Source organism: Hyalella azteca, unplaced genomic scaffold (genome assembly GCF_000764305.2).
Source record: "Hyalella azteca isolate HAZT.00-mixed unplaced genomic scaffold, Hazt_2.0.2 contig9374, whole genome shotgun sequence".
NCBI lineage: Eukaryota > Metazoa > Arthropoda > Malacostraca > Amphipoda > Hyalellidae > Hyalella > Hyalella azteca.
Genome location: NW_025939448.1, coordinates 212 through 21,994, shown reverse-complemented (window position 1 = coordinate 21,994; position 21,783 = coordinate 212). Strand labels below are relative to the sequence as shown.

The 21,783-nt window shown below is 38.0% G+C and overlaps 1 protein-coding gene across 1 annotated transcript; it reads left to right on the top strand.

Annotated features, from left to right (window-relative positions):
- Nucleotides 1-622: 622 nt before the first annotated feature.
- On the top strand, nucleotides 623-18,276 carry LOC125178387 (the record flags this gene model as incomplete). Its single annotated transcript, XM_047881998.1, has 4 exons — nucleotides 623-660; nucleotides 1,599-1,714; nucleotides 3,873-3,979; nucleotides 17,860-18,276. Coding segments are annotated over exons 1-4 (678 nt in total), but the record flags the coding sequence as incomplete, so codon positions are not given.
- Between the last annotated feature and the right edge of the window lie 3,507 nt (nucleotides 18,277-21,783).

Below are 21,783 nucleotides of genomic sequence, written 5' to 3'. Positions count from 1 at the left end.
ACACACTTTCTTGTCCGCAACACGAGCACAGAGCGGTTGTATTACCGATAACCTTTTTTTCTGAGCCAAACTAGGTATAAATGACTCACGCAAGAGCAAAAGCTGCAACGCTACTTGAACAAAAGCCTACTCATTGTCCAATGAAAAGCTACACTCATAAAAATTGAATCTCTCAAAAAAACTGATGGACTTTTCCCCAGATAGGATGCACTTGTTGTACGCATGCCCTTGTTTCAGCCATCCTGACCTAGTTTCGCTCGTAAAAAGGGCGTGTCGATCGGTGCTACGTGTGGAAAGTGTGTCATTATTTTCGCAATAAGACCCTTTATGTTTTTTGAGTGTATGATGGCGTTTTAATACCAGAAATTTTCAACACAAACTGACTGTTAGCGGCGACTTCAGTATGCACACCCGTAATGAGATGGACTTTCTGGTACTGAAATTTTTAACGCGTTAAGAGCGCAATTCCTGTTCGAAATGAGAGGAGCCTTCATCGTTGCACATTTCTCGGCTCTCTAGAGATAATTTTTGATTTTAATTTGGATGTTTGCGCGATACCCGAGCCAACAATCGATCAGCTGTGAGCATAAATTGAGCACAAACTCGACAGTGACGGTGAACGATGTGTCTGGTGGAGCTGTTGTTTGAAGGTTTTGACACGTAATGAACATGTTTGGTGCGAGTTTGAGTTTGGTGACGAGGTAAAATGATGTAATGATGGATGCATCACTATTATTTCACGAATTGCTGCAGCCAATTACTGTTCGGGATATAAATTTGTCTTTTCCTCTGTATTTCCTCAGCGTTTAAATTTGGCTTTTCATTGGTTCTGGCATAGATTTGGCTTTAAATCTATTGAAAATATAAATTTTGTATTTCATCTTCGATAAATCAGACTTTCCATATGTTAAGAGTATGAATTTTACGTTCAATCTGAACAGGAAATCAATTTGGCTTTTCATATGTTATGTGTATGAATTTGGGCTCAATTCTGAAATATTGCTCTGGAAGAATCTGCGGAGAAGTTAATACTGGATATCTATAAGTTATCTATATGGTTTGGCATTGAGTTGACTGATTAGGAACCTTGAACACTACGACTATTGAGAGATTAATTATGCCCGAGAAGTCGTGGATAGTGGAACAATATAGATAATAGTGGCACAATATAGATAACAGCGGGACAATATAGATAATAGAGGGGCAATATAGGCAACAGTGGGACAATATATAACAGTGGGTCCAAATAGATAACGGCGGGACAGTATAGATAACAGCGGGACAATAAAAATAATACTGGGACAATACAGATAATAATGGGAAAATATTGATAACAGCGGGACAATATTGATGCTTCATTGTGTGACAAAATAGATAATTAACAATGGTGAAAATACGAATAAAGTTAATAGAAATAAAATTATTAATTGATAGTGAGACCAAATCAATTTGGAATAAAGGAACACAATAAAATTTTTCTCTTCAAAAGACAAAGACTGGCAAATGACATCCAATCTAACAAATTTTCTATTTGAACCAAATCGTCGTGTCATCCCAAAATGCAGATATAAAAAATAAAATTTGTTATGTTTCAACAGAAGGTTATCGCACATCATCAGCCACAGCAGGTGGTTCAAGCAGTACAGCTACGAGGTGTCAGATGGTACACACAGAGACTCCCAGTCTTCTCGCACTACCGACGCCATCTTGACAGGTGCCTGGAAATAAGCTCTTTTCGGTGCTTAAAAAATAAATGAAAATTTCACAACGCGTGAATTCAGACTCAGGATTGTTAAGTTAAATTACAATATAAATAGACACAATATAATTATTTATTTGGTTGCATTGTTTTTGAGATCAATTTAAAATGTTTTAAATCACAAACTAATTAACTTGAACAAGGCGAAATTTGTTTTGGATTTTTAAAATTAACTTTTTCACCCAATAAACGAAATCTGAGAAATTTGTTAACGCGCTGACAGCTTAACGCTAGTGCAGAGCGCTGCACTAGCACCGCGTTGGTGCAGAGCGCTGCACTAGCACCGCGTTGGTGCAAAGCGCTGCACTAGCACCGCGTTAGTGCAGAGAGCTGCACTAGCACNTGGCTGCCGTGCCTTGATGGCCGACGTGCCTTGATGGCTGCCGTGCCCTGATGGCCGCCGTGCCTTGATGGCTGCAGTGCCTTGATGGCCGCCGTGCCTTGATGGCTGCCGTGCCTTGATGGCCGCCGTGCCTTGCTGGCTGCCGTGCCTTGATAGCTGCAGGGCCTTGATGGTCGCCGTGCCTTGATGGTCGCCGTGCCTTGATGGCTGCCGTGCCTTGATGGCCGACGTGCCTTGATGGTTGCCGTGCCCTGATGGCCGCCGTGCCTTGATGGCCACCGTGCCTTGATGGCTGCCGTGCCCTGATGGCTATCGCCGTGACCTGATGGCTGCCGTGCCCTGATGGCTGCCGTGCCCTGATGGCTGCCGTGCCCTGATGGCTGCCGTGCCTTGATGGTCGCCGTGACCTGATGGCTGCCGTGCCTTGGTGGCCGCCGTGCCCTGATGGCTGCCGTGCCCTGATGGCTGCCGTGCCTTGGTGGCCGCCGTGCCCTGATGGCTGCCGTGCCCTGATGGCTGCCGTGCCCTGATGGCTGCCGTGCCTTGATGGCCGCCGTGACCTGATGGCTGCCGTGCCTTGGTGGCCGCCGTGCCCTGATGGTCGCCGTACCCTGATGGCTGCCGTGCCTTGATGGTCGCGGTGCCCTGATGGTTGCCGTGCCTCGATGGCCACTGTGCCTTGATGGCCTCCACGATGGCTCACCGTCCTACTGAGCGGCGGAATTTTATTCGGAAAGAAGACTTTTTCACCTCGTAAAAAAGCTTAAATAAGGACTATTGACATCATTGGCAATAAACCTTATGAATCCTTTCTGTAGGCTTAATAAATGTGAATCAAAAAGAAGATGCTCTGAAAGTCTTCGATGGGAAAATGGTCTTGTTAATCGCGGCCTTGCGCACTTTTTAAATAGAAATTTCAGTAACAATAAAGAGAATTATATTTAATTTTCCCTCATTTTTCTGTGCCACCACCAATTTAATAATTGGAATTTATTGATCGATATTTTGTAACTATACTATATATATATTTTTTAGCGTACTATATATATTTTTAATATAGCGTACTAAGTGATGCCACGAATACTAATAACAGTTTTACTAATGACAAGATGGTAATAATGGAATACTCATAACAGGTTAGCCGGAAGATATCCGGCATAGATAATTCTAGAAATTTGAGAATTTCATTATTTCATTTCCCGTCATTCCGGACTCCATCATTCCAAACCCATTATTCAGGAGATTTATCCAACGGAAGTACGCAATTACAGAAAGACCTGTTCACATTTATTTTTATTGAGCACGAAACTTCCAAATTTGAAAACTTCGAATTTTAAAATCCTGCTTGAAATAAACGAGGAATTTCTTTTCTGAATCAAATGTATACTGCTGATGTACTAATTATTTATCAAATTTTATCCTAAATTTTCGATGGTTCATGATTTTATCACAAAAAATAGAATTTCAGGTAATATCCCGACACAATATACGTATATCCTGGATACGCACCTCAGCAGTCCCTTCTATATTTCCAGCGCTAGGCTTCAAACATAAACAAATTTTTACATATATACAATAAATTATTTTCATAAATTGTTAATTTCAAGTAATTTAACAAAAAATAATAATTTCGTCCGTGGGTTGTTAATTCAACAAAAAATATTAATTTCGTCTATGGGTTGTTAATTCAACAAAAAATATTAATTTCGTCTATGGGTTGTTAATTCAACAAAAAATAATAATTTCGTCAATGTTTGTTTCAATGTTCAGACGACTGGCGGGGCGGTGCTCACGTGCACACCATCAGCTCGGCCTCCCTGGCCTCTAGCATGGCCACTCTGCCTCGCGCTGCCTCACTCTACCAGTCACACTACCAGGTACTGTCATGGTAGCACTACCAGGCCTAGTCACACTACCAGGTACTGTCATGGTAGCACTACCAGGCCTAGTCACANCAGCATACAGCAGTAGCAGCATACAGCAGTAGCAGCATACAGCAATAGCAGCATACAGCAGTAGCAGCATGCAGCAGTAGCAGCATACAGCAGTAGCAGCATACAGCAGTAACAGCATACAGCTGTAGCAGCATACAGCAGTAGCAGCATACAGCTGTAGCAGCATACAGCTGTAGCAGCATACAGCAGTAGCAGCATGCAGCAGAAGCAGCATACAGCAGTAGCAGCATACAGCATAATCAGGTGCAGAAGTATTCATTTTAAATGCGCCGTATTATTATTGTTCTAAAATCACCTCTCGTATAAGCCAGCCGTCAACTGCCCTTACGCTTAAAAAAATGAGTGAGTCATATTGTCCAAATAGTAACACACTTTCTGCAAGTAAACTGATACGTCATTTTGCCGGGTAAAACTGGGTCAGGAGGGCCCAAACAGAGTCAACAAGTGCATCGCTATTTTGACAAAGTCTCTCAATATTTCTGAGTGTTACTTTGCTGTGAGGTCACGAATTTCTCTCATGGCGGCCGCCCTAAACCATACCATGGTCTTCCTCAGGAACCATTAATAGCTCGATGATCATGGCTATCGTTCTCATGTCGGCCACCCCAAACCCTCCCACGGTCTTCCTCAGGAACCATTAATGGCTCGATGATCATGGCTATCGTTCTCATGTCGACCGCCCCAAAACCATCCCATGGTCTTCCTAAGGAACCATTAATGGCTCGATGATCATGGCTATCGTTCTCATGTCGGCCGCCCCAAACCATCCCATGGTCTTCATCAGGAACCATTAATGGCTCGATGATCATGGCTATCGTTCTCATGTCGGCCGCCCCCAAACCATCGCAGGGTCTCCCTCAGGAACCATTAATGGCTCGATGATCATGGCTATCGTTCAATATTCTTCGTTAGGTGAGGCAGTAATCACATTACCGCGAGCTATGGCGCCGCCAAATGCAATTAGTTATAATTACAGTGGCGAGAGCTGCGAGCCTGAAGCGGGCGCTTCTCCAGTGCATAAATCTGCTCTCCTTGTCGATATTTCCTTCACTACAACCGGAATTATCAGGTCTAATTACTTTATCAGGAGCCTAAACATCTGCAACTGAACATTCAATATAGGCAGCAGCCTCTGCAACTGATCGTCCATCAAAGGAATCAGCCTCAGCAACTGATCGTCCATCGAAGGCAGCAGCCTCAGCAACTGATCGTTCATCAAAGGCAGCAGCCTCAGCAACTGATCGTTCATCAAAGGCAGCAGCCTCAGCAACTGATAGTCCATCAAAGGCAGCAGCCTCAGCAACTGATCGTTTATCAAAGGCTGCAGCCTCAGCAGCTGATCGTTCATCAAAGGCAGCAGCCTCAGCAGCTGATCGTTCATCAAAGGCAGCAGCCTCAGCAATTGATCGTTTATCAGAGGCAGCAGCCTCAGCAACTGATCGTTTATCAAAGGCAGCAGCCTCAGCAATTGATCGTTTATCAAAGGCAGCAGCCTCAGCAGCTGATCGTCCATCGAAGGCAGCAGCCTCAGCAACTGATCGTTCATCAGAGGCAGCAGCCTCAGCAACTGATCGTTTATCAAATGCAGCAGCCTCAGCAATTGATCGTTTATCAAAGGCAGCAGCCTCAGCAACTGATCGTCCATCAGAGGCAGCAGCCTCGGCAACTGATCGTTTATCAAAGGCAGCAGCCTCAGCAACTGATTTATTATTTTGACAATAATCAAGATTATAATCAATTACCTCTCATGAAATTTTTATTATTTTCTCTATGCTCTCGATTATTATTATTACACAAAATTCCACCTAAGATCAGCTGGGATGTCTTAATAACTCAAATCTATAAAGTAGCCCGAAGAGATAAAATGATTGAAATTTACTTGCACGCACCGGATATATGGTCTTATATATATAGTTTTAGTTTTTAATTTACGATCGGTAAAAAAACGAAATCTAAGCTCAGAAAAAAAGGCCATCGACGCTAAAATATCTAAAGACGACTGTCATGTTTACTTTCTACTTATGAGCTTAACTTATGAACTGATAACGAAGTACAAAAAGAAAAAGTAATAAATTCGAATACTTAAAGCTTTTATAAATGAAATATTATTAAATGCGTATAAGGAAATTAAGCCAGAATAAAAGCCAATTTTTTGTGACTAGCCAATTGATTATATTTTTATCTGCACACAATTGATGTCGCTCAACTCCCTCACATATTCCATTATTTACTAACACCTCAATGCTTTTTTTATGCCCCAGACCTGTGCAGGAGATTTGCTACGGAGCAACGTCATACCTCCCGCCCCGGCGCGCGGGTGCGCACTGTATCGCCTGCAGCAGCACAGCTCGCACGCCTGCCTGCCTACGTCATCAGCCGCCCACCACTACCCTGCCTGCCGTACGACCGGCGCCCTCAACCCCAGCTTGTCGTACGCAACCCTCGACCACAGACTCCAGAGGCACGTCCTACCGCCACCGCCTCCTGAGTTCACGTCACCCACAGAAGCTCCTCTGGGAGATCCATGTGGTGTTAGCGGTGGTGGATGTGGCGGCAGCGGTGATGGATGTTGCGGCAATGGTGGTGGATGTGGAGGCAACACTGGTAGCTTTGGTGGGATCGGTAGTGGATCTGGTGGAAATGTTTTGTGCAGCGTTGGTGGTGGAGGTGGTAATGTGGTAAGCCATAACGCCATTCTACACGTAACAGACACGGGTGGTGGCACCGCTGTAGATGTCCGCGGGTGCGGACTGTGGTCCGGATCTCGGCATGGCTTGTCGCTATCATGCGACGACCATAGCGACGGTCGGCAGCCTCTTATTTCCAATCAACATGAAAGCTCCGTTTAATGCAGCATTAATAACATTATTACTTCTTAAAACATGTTATCTAGATACATGTAGTTCTGTAAAAAATATTTTTCGTCGTAAATTAAAGTCGATTTCACGTCAGAACAACCTTTAATTACGTTGTTTTTGCTTCTAATTTTATTTCTTAAAGTCAAGAAAGAAATACACAATGTTTTTTTGAAATATTTATGATTTTATTCCATTTTTAATTCTTTAGCATTCCGAGAAGATTTCATGCATATGAATAAATTATTGAACTATATATTTGTTGTTAAGGAGCTGTATGTCATGTTGCTGAATGAAAGAATTCAGAAAAGACGTTCGTGTATATATTTATATATAGATCCATAGGACTCCAAGAAGTGTTAAGTGAAGAAGAAGTGTTAGGTTTATAACGCTCAATGCATTTTTGTATAATATTTAAGCTAAATCATACGGTGATGATGACGATGCTTGGTAAAGTAAAAGTTGTTTGTCTTTATTCATACGGGAACGAAATATCCGCGAGGTTAGGCTGATGATTTTTATTTTCATTTATTGGAAGTCAACGACAATATATATTGCATTTCTCTAGCTTAAAAAAATCATTGAAAAAATGAGTATGAGTCCAACGGAACAAATTAGAAGTAACGAGACCACTTCGGTGTTTCGCTATAAAACTAACTTTTGTGTTACCGTGAAATATGATCATCACTTGATGAATGTGTTCATCACTCAATGAAGCGTTCACACACACACTTGATGAAGGTTTTCATCAATTAAAGAATGCATCCATCACTTTATGAATGTTCTCATAAATGAATGAATGCGTTTAGCACTTGATGAATGTGCTATCGCTTTATGATTATAAGCCAGGTTTGCAGCGATCTAATATATTGTAGGAATAATAATGAACGTTTAAAAATTACTTTTTAAAGATAACATTTCTAAAAAATCCAGTGTCTCCAATGTAAAACATGAACACTGAGTTTCTAATTTTAATTTCGAATATTAAAAAATGATTTATTAATTATTTTAATACATAAAAGAAATTAAAATTGTGAAATTATATATTCTGTCAATTGATTCATCATTGTCACCGACTTTTCGCAATTCTGCAAAATTTCAGATAGATTGGACAGCTAGAAGTGTGTTAAGTATCGGTTATGAGATTTGTTGCAGACAAAAATATTTTTTCAATTTTTTTAATATTAAAAATTTTTTTCTATAATTTTAAAATTATTTATTCTGTCAATTGATTCATGCATTGTCTCCAGCTTTACGCAAGTGTGCAAAATTTCATATCGATTAATTGGAGAGGTAGAAATGTGTTAAAAATCTATTATAAGATTTGTAGCAGACAGATAGACAAACAAACAACAAGATGTGAAGTTAAAGAGAAGTGTTGAAATAAAAATCGGAAAATAGTAGATTGCTGTTGGGCCTTGAAGTCGCAATTGATTTGTCGTTGAAAAATTTGTTGTGTTGATAAGTGAACAGAATTACGTTGCTTCGTGCCATTGTCTTAGTAACCTTTAAGCGTATCTAATTTACGCGCTCTGGGCATGAAATTTTGTATGATTTTCTCAGTAAAATTAGGTTCCAATCGAAATAAATGTCCATATGAAAATTAATTGGAATCGTGACGCGAAAAAGTAGGATCGAAGTCAATTTTCGTTGAATGTTAATGACACATTTTCACTGAATGGTTATCAGACGTATCCGAGTTTTGCTGCTGCATGATGAGAAAATTTGTTTTATTGCGGGATTGTAGTTTCGGTGCCATTATAGACATTTATTTCATGTCAACATTAAGAAGATGCTAGAGTTTCACCGTAGAAGCAAGTTTTCTACATTTTTTGCTGATTATACATTCTTTGCTGATTCTCATTTTGTAAACTTTGGTGAACTCTGATTATGCTATCTAATGGCCAAATCAACAGGCTGGGGCCAAAAAATTGACTAGCTTGAGTGTTGAATTTATTATTCAAACGCATCAGATTATTATTGTTTTTTTTTAAATCGCAGTATTCAACAAAGAATTTCCGTGGTCCAGCAGCGCGCGGACAATCTATCATTGGTCAGAAAATTATGGTCTTGTTTCTTGTGAATGAACTTGTGGGGAAACTTTAGAGGGGAAAGGGGTGAGTGTTATGAAGGAGGATTCAGAATCTTAAATCTAAATTATTAAAAAAACACGAAAGCTCATTGACCTTGGTGTTAAAATTTTTCCAAGCATGCTATTTTTAAACTACGTAATTAATTTCAACCACAATTAGAACCAATTGAAAATTTAACGTCAACAGTCGCGATACAATTTTATAAGCGGAAGATATTATTATTAAACTTTTATGATATTTGGTATAATTGATAACAATATTCACTGAATTTTCGCTCTAATCACTCGAATTTAAACAGAAACAAGGGCATATTTTAAGCTGCGAATGATTGTAATCTCTTGAAGTTTCTAGTTTAGATTCGGGACATTTTTCGACCCCATGTTTTTTCCATCAGTTATGCGGTATTCTATGTGCAGCAAATGCTCCTTACAGTAGAATACACAATAATTTATTTCATTATTTTTAATAGGAAATAAAGGTGAGCTCATATTCGTTGGAAAGTGCAGGTAAATGTTACAGAAATAATTGTGTCTGAGGCAGAGATTTTTGTGAATTTTTGAAAGGTCTTGACTGTAGGTCATCAGCAAATGCTTTTTTTATCCGAATGATTATGGTTTTCTGATTTTGGCCGACATGGTAATTATTCTCATTATTTGATTGAAGTAACTTGTATGAATGATTATTCCGCTATAAGACAGTGAATTAAGTTTTAATAAGGAAAGATGTGATGAAAGTATTGATTTTCTTTTAAATTAAATGTGATATTAACTCGGAAATTAATGACGGTGAATTTTTAAGCTTTTCAATATTTTATCCAGCAGTCTTGTTTAAAATTTTTCATTATTAAAGTAATCAAAATATTGTACCTTAAATTCTAGTAATTGCTCACCTAATTTTATCTCGGGTAATTTTAACTACTAACCACTGGATAAAATTCAATAGAGAATCAAATTCTGTAGTATTATTTCTGACGATGAGACTTGGAACCTGTGATCCTAGACGCACATGTTCAATGTGATTTACATTATACTGTATCAGGACTCAATCAATCATGAATTAATTTTTACTAATTCACAATAAGAAAGGTGATATATTTATAAACTTTATTTTATGATCAGCATCCTAGATTTTTCAATTTTACACAGAACAATTGTAGCAACGTGACGCATGTTATTTAAAGAATATCCTGTTCAGATTTTACGATGTTTGCGACAAGATATGCAGGTGGAATTGTGCGCACCGCATGTATTGCTTTAGAAATATGTTCTTTCAAAATCCCGAGTCAAATTTAAACAAAACAGAATAGATGACTAACATTGTATTCTGCGTTGCCCTGAGCAAATGTTTTTATACAATCGTATTTTGTCAAGTAAAAATTACTCCCGGTTTCTGTTTTTCACTTCACGTAAATCTCGTCACCCAGAGATTATTCGTTTATTAAGCTATCGTAACTTTACGATAGATTAAATGTTTAATATATTTGTAAATAAAAAGATAATATTTATTTATGAATGAACGTTACATGATGAAGATTTCATTGAGTAGAAGTCGGAAATTTGCTATTGAGATAAAAATGCTCAATCATGCGAGCCCTCGGATTGACATCGGGAAAAGGAGTCTTTGTCGAAATGCAATACCGGATAGGACATTCCACTACAGTAAATTGTGTCGGTCCAGCAGACAGCTATATATGGGCATCAGTGAACACAATCGTGAAGGCAACTTGACTGAGCGCTTAAAATTTGTATATTTTATGCCTAAATACAAATTAACCAAGATTTTAACACTGGTCCACACTATTCATTGTATTGAGTCTGTCCAGTTTATAAATTATAAACAGGCTACAGTACGCAGCAATATGGGCTCGTAAAACTTAACGCTTTCATGAGACATACTCAGAAAAATTGAGAGATTGTGTCCAAATAGCGATCCTCTGCTTGCCCTATCGGAGGCTATTCTGATTCCGTTTTGCCGCAGTAAAAGAATGTAGCAGTGCCACGTACAATGTAGCATTGCCACGTACAATGTAGCAGTGCCACGTACAATGTAGCAGTGCCACGTACAATGTAGCTCTGCTACGTACAATGTAGCAGTGTTACGTACAATGTAGCAGTGCTACGTAAACTGCTACGTACAATGAAGCACTGCTACGTACAATGTAGCACTGCTACGTACAATGTAGCACTGCTACGTACAATGTAGCACTGCTACGTACAATATACCTTTGCTATATACGTACAATGTAGCGCTGCTACGTACAATATACCTTTGCTATATACGTACAATGTAGCACTGCAAAAGGACGTAGCACTGCTACGTGCTTCTGCTGAATGTAGTGTGGGCCGAGCTTGCGTGTTTTCAAATGGATCTGGGCGGGATAGTGCGATCTTTCTTTCCATTATCACTTTAAAGGCTGCGGCATCAGAGTGTCGCCATAAGTCGTGGCTCCATCTCGTGATAGAAAAAACGAATGCAAGCGACGCCATTGCCTGCCTGACAACGCTCAGAGAAATGGGTTACTGGGTTAAATGGGGGTTAAATGGTTATACATATGTTGGTTACGGTGACCCACGTTCCAAGCAGCGATGCCTTTGGTGTTAGTGCACTTTGACCCAGCTCGTCCCTGGCAACATGTCTTATCAGTGCTGCGTAAGGATAGTGCGTCACTATTTGAACAGGCTGACCCACTAGTTTCTCTGAGTGCGACAGTCCGGACCGACACAACAAATGGACGCGGCGGCGAGCTCGTCCATCTATTCGGTCATTCGTTGCCACTGGCCATTGACTGCTCAAGAATTCACAGCTGCAGCGCTGTAATTTAAGCGTTTCAATTCTCTACTGGATTTGTACTCTTTAAAATTCATGATTGCGCCCGTGAGTTATTGTTTACACAACCACCACTTTGCCGGGACTGCCTGGAACGCACGCGTGACTTGTTTGCTGTATTAAACACCTAAAGTAAAATGCACGCACACACGAGAGCGGGCGAAATCGCTGCCCTAGCTTGCCTCTCATTGTTTTTGGTTGCAAGACCAAGACAAACGTCGTTGCTTTCCTCACGTTGGCGCTGCCAAAGTTTAAATTGCATATGACATCGTTCAGGAAGTCCATTTCACGTAAGTAATTCACTGAGAGTGCACTTGCTTCAATGTCGGAGCGCCCGGCAGAGTGAAAAGTTGCTCTGCAGTTCATAATTCAGACAGAGTCCAGCTTGTTACCTTTCACGCCACCCGCACGTCAGTCGTGTTCTAGCCAAATTGGCAGCAACTACAAAGGAAAATTGAAATACTTCTAGAAAGTATAGTGAAAGATACGCGTGCGCTCGGAGCAGCATCTGCGAATAAATAAACTGCAACTTTCACAATATAATTTACATTTATATTTGCCTAGCTCTATTTCACTTGAAATGTTTACTTGATGAATTAAAACAAATGATCTAAGCATTGCAATACGTAACACGAATGGAAAATACGTGGAAATTTTGTGACCGTATCATCTTGGCATAGAAATTGATTATTGAATGATAATTTACAAATATTCCGCTTTCAAAGCAGACGAAGAAACTGAAGAAAATAAATTTCAATATTACAGCATATACTTAAGTCAATAAGTTACAAGTCAATATTAAATTACAGAAAATGTTGATGGCTGTGTACCCACCTTGTACTCCCATCTTCAATATATTGGATAGTTATTAACTATTTCAAAAAATAACTTTAATTAGCTCATTTACACACGAAGAAATAGCAATACGATATCACATTAATATTATTCTATAACGAACTTTCGGAATTAGGTATCGACTGTTAAATGCTCTCCCATACTTTCCTTAGCATCTTAATAAATGAAAAACATAAAAACCTGAATTATTTAAAAGAGAAATTAAAATTTCAAGGAAAAGAAAAACGTATTATATCCGAAATAAATAATAAAAACATCAGGTTTATTGAAGAGCCGAAAGAATAAAAATAAAGTTTATTACGAGCCGTTCACCCCCAGGGCCTTGCATCTCCAAGCCATCAGCCTCCAATGGGCGAGACTTATCTGTTAAACATTTAAAAAATAACAAATAATTTTTGATATTAAATAAACTCCATTTAACCTTGCATGCACTTTATATGAGAATATTAATTGATGGCAAGTGTATGCCAATAATATCTTTTGATTTAAAAGTTGAATAAAACTGTACTAAAAATTAATAGAAATTCATTGGTATTTTTAACATACCGACATGAAGAAAAGCTTTCCCCATAAAGCATTTTACATGAAAATTATTTCAACAATCACTGAAAAATAGCAATTTTCAAAAAATCATAGAGAAATTTTTTTCTCAAAAGTAGATTTAGCATAAATGATATACTGCATACATGAGCAATATCATCCACTAGCTGTAGCATTAGTTAACAACAATGAATGCGATATGATATTTTTTCATGTCATGCACTATTTATTGGACATTTCGCTTATTTTTCCGCTTCTATAGAAGGAAACATTAAACTGTAGCTTGTTTATCATCGTAACTCTGCAGTCTTGATTAATTTAATATGTTTATGCGAATTTTGAGTCAGTCTATTTCAATATCTAACCTAGCAATTCAAATTTTATTTATGGTAATTTTATGACTGATTTTTTATGTGTATGACTTCCATGATTAATCTCTCGCCTAATTCAATCAACGCGGACCATTTAGATTTCATTCGTTCATTAATTTAGAACAACATAATTTTAACCGATGAATTACGTAGTTTAGTAATTTAGTCTTACAAAACAACGTTAGTGTTCTATTTTCGTCGGGTATTGCAGAACAATGACTGGATTTTGGTCGCCTAATTGATAATTGGTACCACATAATTACTTTGTTCACCTAATAGCTGCATCGTAGGCGCATATCTGTTTGTTCTGGACGGAGTTTGGAGTTGTTTTTGTCTCATGTTTATATGAGTGGGTTTTAGTTTTGGGCTTTAACTTCAATTTATAGTTCTTAATTACCAATAATTTTCAACTGAATTTTCTCAAGGAACATCCGAACTCCGTATAATTCTGTGAGTAAAAACTCCATTGCTTGCATAGTTTAGGGTCTAGAATGAAATTAAACAGGCCTACATTTTATGTCCAGGGAAAATGCCTACATGACGTTATTTACGGAACAGAAGTTCAGCAGGAAAAATCTTTTACTGTTAGAACGGCTGAAATGTAGTCGATTAACCGGCACGCGGATAGCCGCGCTCGGACCTCCGACCAATTGAGCCCGGCATTCCTTCACGATGTCCCCTAAACCAGACATCTGACGCTGAATCGACGTTGAATTAAACGTTTTTTTTTTCAATCAAAGTTACTTAAACGTAGTTTCAGCGTCATTTGCCAGATGGGTGCTGTCTTTTGTCTCTTCGTCATCGTCCTAACCGCTCAGCGTCAATCAACGTCTGTCGCCAACGCCCCTCGATCATCGCCCTTCACCGAAGTCCCTCATCGCCCTTCACCGAAGTCCCTCATCGCCCTTCACCGATGTCCTTCATCGCCCTTCACCAATGTCCCTCATCGCCCTTCACCACCGTCCCTCATCGCCCTTCACCACCGCCCCTCATCGCCCTTCACCAATGTCCCTCATAGCCCTTCACCAATGTCCCTCATCGCCCTTCACAATCAGAGAACAGAAGCCTGCAAATGATCGCCGTATAACCAAGATGCTGAGGGAGGGGATGGACCATAAACGAGGCGAGGGCTTCAGCAATGAGGGCTCCTGACATACGTCGAGAATGTAATCGAGAACGGCTTACAAGAGGCAGCCTCATAAAAAAGATATAAGAGGTTGTCCAGTATTGGATGTATGGCCGGTTATCTTCTAACGATTAGCAACCGATTTTATTAATGGAATAAGAAGGGAAAAACGAGCAACCAAAAAACTTGAGTTATTTATTAGCTCAAGCGAATCAATGGTCCCTAATGTGAAAATGTGGGCACAACATTCCAATTTCATTCATCAGCTCTATGCTGAGCATTTATGATGCAAAATTAAGTTATTAGCTATGCGGATCCATTAGCACGAGACATAACTATTAATATTGATAAATAAGAGCTTCATTTAATTGAATAGTAGGCACAATATCAATGTTAATAGTAGGCACAATATCAATGTACTTTTGCATTATTACCATTTTTTTATCTCTTTCTATAGAGCAAAGTGTGACCAATTAAGAAATAAGTATTAACGAATAAAAAACACGTAATAACGTATAACAAATGAGCTCAATATCATTATTTGTGAAAGTGAATAACAGGATGACAATACTAGAATCTACTACTAGAATAGGCAATTGGAATAATAGGCTGACTCTAAACAGTGTCGTGCAAAGATAAGAAGAACCAAAGTGAAAACACCAGCTGGCTGACGTGTGGTCGATGGCTGGCTTAAAGCTGGCCGGCGAGAGAAGACTTCAATTTAAATCTCAATTTTAATATGGTTTATTTCGTAAAAATATCCAAGACTTATTCGAAACCTTTGTCAGGCTCAGGATTAGCGTCGTTTGCCGTCGTCGTCAGTGTCTTCGACGTTCTCATGAAGACGGGAACAACAAACCTGGGTTTCTGATTATAAATATATCTTATTTCTAGAAGATCCATTCGAGGAAACCTTGGAAGAGACCTCGTCTCTGAGCCCCTGAGGGGTTCTTTGACAACTTTAAATTTCGCTCAGATCGAAGTCCGGAGAACCACACAAGACCTTCATCTGCTGCTGGAATTGGAATTTGGTGTACGCATTTATCAGGATGTCTCTTTCGGTGCATGGCTCCCTCCAGGTCTTCTATGGAGCAAATTGTCGAACTGGGGATTTTGAAGATTTTTATAAATGGGTTTTTAATAATTTTTGATATTTGATATCAATTGTATTTTACAAATTTTCAAGATGGGTAGATTGATGTAAATATGCTGATAAATTAATCAATAGCCCTGATATTATGAAGTGAAAAAATATGACGAAATTAAAATTTTTAGGAAATCTGGCACGAATCTTCTCAATTTTTCAATCTAAATTTTTACTCCCATCTCATTATGGTGATACTGGGTGCATAATCGTCATATCCTTTAATTCAAGATTGCTTCTGTCACAACTTACAGCTTTAGGTTGCATTTCAGTCATATCCTGCAGTTATAGAATGCATCTCTTTCGCATCTTGATACTGGGTGTATCTATGTTACATGTCGAAGTTTCAAGATTTACGTCTATTCAAGTTGATTGAATCAATTGCTCAACTTAGTCCACAATAACAGAGGATAAAGTGCGAATATATTATTTAATCATAATTTATTATATAATAGTATATTATGTAATGTAATATTATTATATTATATTATATTAGAACTTAATTATTATAATGTAAGAGTCAAAAGTCAAATTAGTGTAAGCATCGAAGTTGCACCTTAAAAAATGATACGAAATCTGAATATTAATCGAGTATAATGAACATTGTAGAGGCCTTAAATTAAACGTTATTTTATTGTTAGGTATCAGGCTTTTATTTAATAAATGTGTTGTCAAGTTGGAATGAGTGTTAGAAGGTTTGAATTGTAGGATTGTAAGAATGTTTTAGAGAGAACTGAAACTGTGCTGGGAAATTGCGGATAGGAAAAGGCAGCAGTAGGAACGCGGTCGTGAAAGCAGCCTCTGGTGGAATCTCATGTGAGGCACTGTGCAGGGCATGTTAATAGTCATTAACCTGGGATGAAGTATGTATATATCGCTCAAATAAATCTCTTGCAATATTTATCATTGATATTACAATCGAACAGCTCCAGTCTCTTAACATGGCTGCTCTCTGCAATGTCTCATCTCTGTCTTTTTGCCCACAGTTGCGCAAATCCTGAGCACTATTCTGTCCGGGGGCTACCTTGGACGAGTCTCCAGAGCTCCCTCAGCTCTAAAAGAAGAAGAAGAAGAAGAAGAAGCCTCTGGTGGTTCGTAAAGCTAGTCTCTCGCACTGAAGCTATAATAGATGCCTATTTGTCGCGTTACAGTGTTTTGTGTGAAGAAAACTTTTATTGTAAATGTAACGTCTTGTGCAATAAAGTATTTTACTGGGACCGTGATTTAAATGAACATTGAACCTGCCACTATACGCACGACAAGATAATGGAACAGAAATTGATATAGTGCCAATTGTTTTATAGGAAATAGAAATCGTTTAGACAAATATAAAACGGTTAAGCAAACTGTGGACGTCAAGGTCGAAGTGAGGTTCAAGTGAAACTGAATTTATGAAAAATGAAGCAAGGTTGCAGTCGTTCTCAGTAATTAGTAAATTAAATTAATTTTTTGTCGATTGGTTCAAGAATGTAAAGAAAATTTAGTAAAAAAGGATTAAATATGAATGTGTCCCTACAGATCTTCCAATATACTTAGATTTGATTGTACATCTTACTTTATCATTCAGTTTTCAGCTTTAGTTCTCACCTTCAGTTCTACATCAAAGGCAGCAGCCTCAGCAACTGATCGTACATCAAAGGCAGCAGCCTCAGCAAGTGATTAGGGACAACAACAGATTTATTATTTTGATAATAATCATGATTATTATCAATTACCTCTCATGAACTTTGTAATATTTACTTTTTCCTTTCGATTATTATTATTACACAAAATTTTACCTAAGATCAGCTGGGATGTCTAAATAACACAAATCTTTGAATTAGCCCAAAGAGATAAAATGATTGAAATTTACTTGAACGCACCGGATACATGATCTTATATATATAGCTTTTAATTTGCAATCGGTAAAAAACTGAAATCTATGGACCGAAAAAAATGCCATAGACGCTAAAAAATATTTACTAACACCTCAATGCCTTTTTTATGCCCCAGACCTGTGCTGGAGACCTGCTACGGAGCGACGCCATACCTCCCGCCGCGGCGCGCGGGTGCGCACTGTATCGCCTGCAGCAGCACAGCTCGCACGCCTGCCTGCCTACGTCATCAGCCGCTCACCACTACCCTGCCTGCCGTACGACCGGCGCCCTCAACCCCAGCTTGTCGTACGCAACCCTCGACCACAGACTCCAGAGGCACGTCCTACCGCCACCGCCTCCTGAGTTCACGTCACCCACAGAAGCTCCTGTGGGAGATCCATGTGGTGTTAGCGGTGGTGGATGTGGCGGCAACGGTGATGGATGTTGCGGCAATGGTGGTGGATGTGGAGGCAACACCGGTAGCTTTGGTGGGAACGGTAGTGGATCTGGTGGAAATGTTTTGTGCAGCGTTGGTAGTGGAGGTGGGAATGTGGTAAGCCATAACGCCATTCTACACGTAACAGACACGGGTGGTGGCACCGCTGTAGATGTCCGCGGGTGCGGACTGTGGTCCGGATCTCGGCATGGCTTGTCGCTATCATGCGACGACCATAGCGACGGTCGGCAGCCTCTTATTTCCAATCAACATGAAAGCTCCGTTTAATGCAGCATTAATAACATTATTACTTCTTAAAACATGTTATCTAGATACATGTAGATCTGTGAAAAAATTTTCCGTGGTAAATTTGAGTCGGTTTCACGTCAGAACAACCTTTAATTAAGTTGTTTCTGCTTGTAATTTTATTTCTTAAAGTTAAAGTTATTGAGTTATTGATTAAAAAGTTAAGGAAGAAATACACAATTTTTTTTAATATTTATGATTTTATTCCATTTTTAAATCTTTAGCATTCCGAGAAGATATCATGCATATGAATAAATTATTGAGCTATATATTTGTTGTTAAGGAGCTGTATGTCATGTTGCTGAATGGAAGAATTCAGAAAAAACGTTCGTGTATATAATTATATATAGATCCATAGGACTCCAAGAAGTGTTAAGTGAAGAAGAAGTGTTAGGTTTATAACGCTCAATGCATTTTTGTATAATATGGGTAAAGTAAAAGTTGTTCGTCTTTATTCATACGGGAACGAAATATCGCGCGCACGGAAGCGTGAGGTTAGGCTGATGATTTTTATTTTCATGTATTGGAAGTCAGGAAAAATTAGATGTAGGTTTGATGAGCGGTCCTGACGGATATTGGAAGTCAGCGACAATATATATAGCATTTCTCTAGCTTAAAAATCATTGAAAAAATGAGTATGAGTCCAACGGAACAAATTAGAAGTAACGAGACCACTTCGGTGTTTCGCTGTAAAACTAACTTTTGAGTTACCGCGAAATATGATCATCACTTGTTGAGTGTGTTCATCACTCAATGAATGCGCTAATCATTCATCACTGAATTTTATCATCAATCAATAAATGCGTTTAACATTTGATGAAGGTTTTCATCAATTAAAGAATGCATCCATCACTTTATGAATGTTCTCATAAATAAATGAATGCGTTTATCACTTAATGAATGTGCTCTTCGCTTTATGATTATAAGCCAGGTTTGTTGCGATGGAATATATTGTAGGGATAATAATATATATTTAAAAATTACTTTTTAAAGACATCACTTCTAAAAAATCCAGTGTCTCCAAAGTAAAACATGTAAAATGAATTTCTAATGTTAATTTCGAATATTAAAAAAGGATATAATAGTTATTTTAATACATAAAAGAAATTAAATTTTGAAAATATTTATTCTGTCAATTGAATCATGCATTGTCTCCGACTTTACGCAAGTCTGCAAAATTTCAAGTAGATTGGACAGCTAGAAGTATGTTAAATATCGTTTATAAGATTTGTTGCAGACAAAATTATTTTTTCGATTTATTTAATATTAAAAATAAATTCTTTAATTTTTAAAATTATTTTTTCTGTTAATTGATTCATGCATTGTCTCCAACTTTACGCAACTGTGCAAAATTTCAGATCGATTGGAGAGGTAGAAGTGTGTTAAAAATCTATTATAAGATTTGTAGCAGACAGACAGACAGACAAACAAACAACAAGAAGTGAAGTTTTAGAGAAGTGTTGTAATAAAAATTGAAAAATAACAGATGGCTGTTGAGCCTTGAAGTCGCAATTGATTTATCGTTGAAAAATTTGTTGTGTTGATAATTCAACAGAATTACGTTGCTTCGTGCCATTGTCTTAGTAACCTTTAAGCGTATCTAATTAACGCGCTCTAACCATGAAATTTTGTACGATTTTCTCAGTCAATTTATTGATTAGGTTCCAATCGAAACAAATGTCCAAGTGAAAATTAATTGGAATCGTGACGCGAAAAAGTAGGATCGAAGTCATTTTTCGTTGAATGTTAGTGATACATTTTCACTGTATGGTTATTAGACGTAGTCGAGTTTTGCTGCTGCATGATGAGAATATTTGTTTTATTGCGGGATTGTAGTTTCGTTGCCATTATAGACATTATTTCATGTCAACATTAAGAAGATGCTAGAGCTTCACCGTAGAAGCAAGGTTTCTGCATTTTTTACTGATATTATCATTTTGTAAACTTTGGTGAACTCCGATTATGCTATCTAATGGCCAAATCAACAGGCTGGGGCCAAAAAATTTACTAGCTAGAATGTTGAATTTATTATTCAAATGCATCAGATTATTTTTTTGAAATCGCAGTATTCAACAAAGAATTTCCGCAGTCCAGCAGCGCGCGGACAATCTGCCATTGGTCAGAAAATTATGGTCTTGTTTCTTGTGAATGAACTTGTGGGGAAACTTTAGAGGGGAAAGTGGTTAGTGTTATCAAGGAGGATTCAGAATCTGAACTCTGAATTATTTAAAAAATCACGAAAGCTCATTGACCTTGGTGCTAAAATTTTTCCAAGCATGCTATTTTTAAACTACGTAATTAATTTCAGCCACATTTAGAAGCAATTAAAAATTTAACGTGGCGATGCAATTTTCTAAGTGGAATATGTTATTATTCAACTTTTTTGACATTCGGCATAATTGATAACAATATTCACTGACTTTTCGCTCTAATCACTCAAACAAAATTTATACAGAAAGAAGAGCATATTTTATTCTACGAATTATTGTTATTCTATGTGCAGCAAATGCTCCTTGCCGTAGAATACACTATAATTTATTTCATTATTTATAATAGGAAGTGAAGGTGAGCTCACAATCGTTGGAAACTGCATGTTAATGTTACAGAAATAAGTGTGTCTGAGACAGAGATTTTCGTAAATTTTTGAAAGGTTTTGACTGAAGGTCATCAGGAAACGCTTTTGATTTTATCCGAAATGATTATGGTTTTCTGATTTTGACCGACATGGTAATTATTCTCATTGTATGATTGAAGTAACTTGTAAGAATGATTATTCCACTTTAAGACAGTGAATTAAGTTTTAATAAGGAAAGATGTGATGAAAGTATTGATTTTCTTTTAAATTAAATGTGATATTAACTCGGAAATTAATGACGGTGAATTTTTAAGCTTTCCAATATTTTATCCAGCAGTCTTGTTTAAAATTTTTCGTTATTAAAGTAATCAAAATATTGTACCTTAAATTCTAGTAATTGCTCACCTAATTTTATCTCGGGTAATTTTAACTACTAACTAATGGATAAAATTTAATAGAGAAACAAATTCTGTAGTATTATTTCTGACGATGAGACTAGGAACCTGTGATCCTGGACGCACATATTCAATGTGATTTACATTATACTGTATCAGGACTCAATCAATCATGAATAAATTTTTACAAATTCATAATAAGAAAGGTGATAAATTTATAAATTATATTTTATGATCAGCAAACTAGGTTTTTTCAATTTTACATATAACATTGTAGCAACGTGACGCATGTTATTTAAAGAATATCCTGTTCATATTTTACGATGTTTGCGACAAGATATGCAGGTG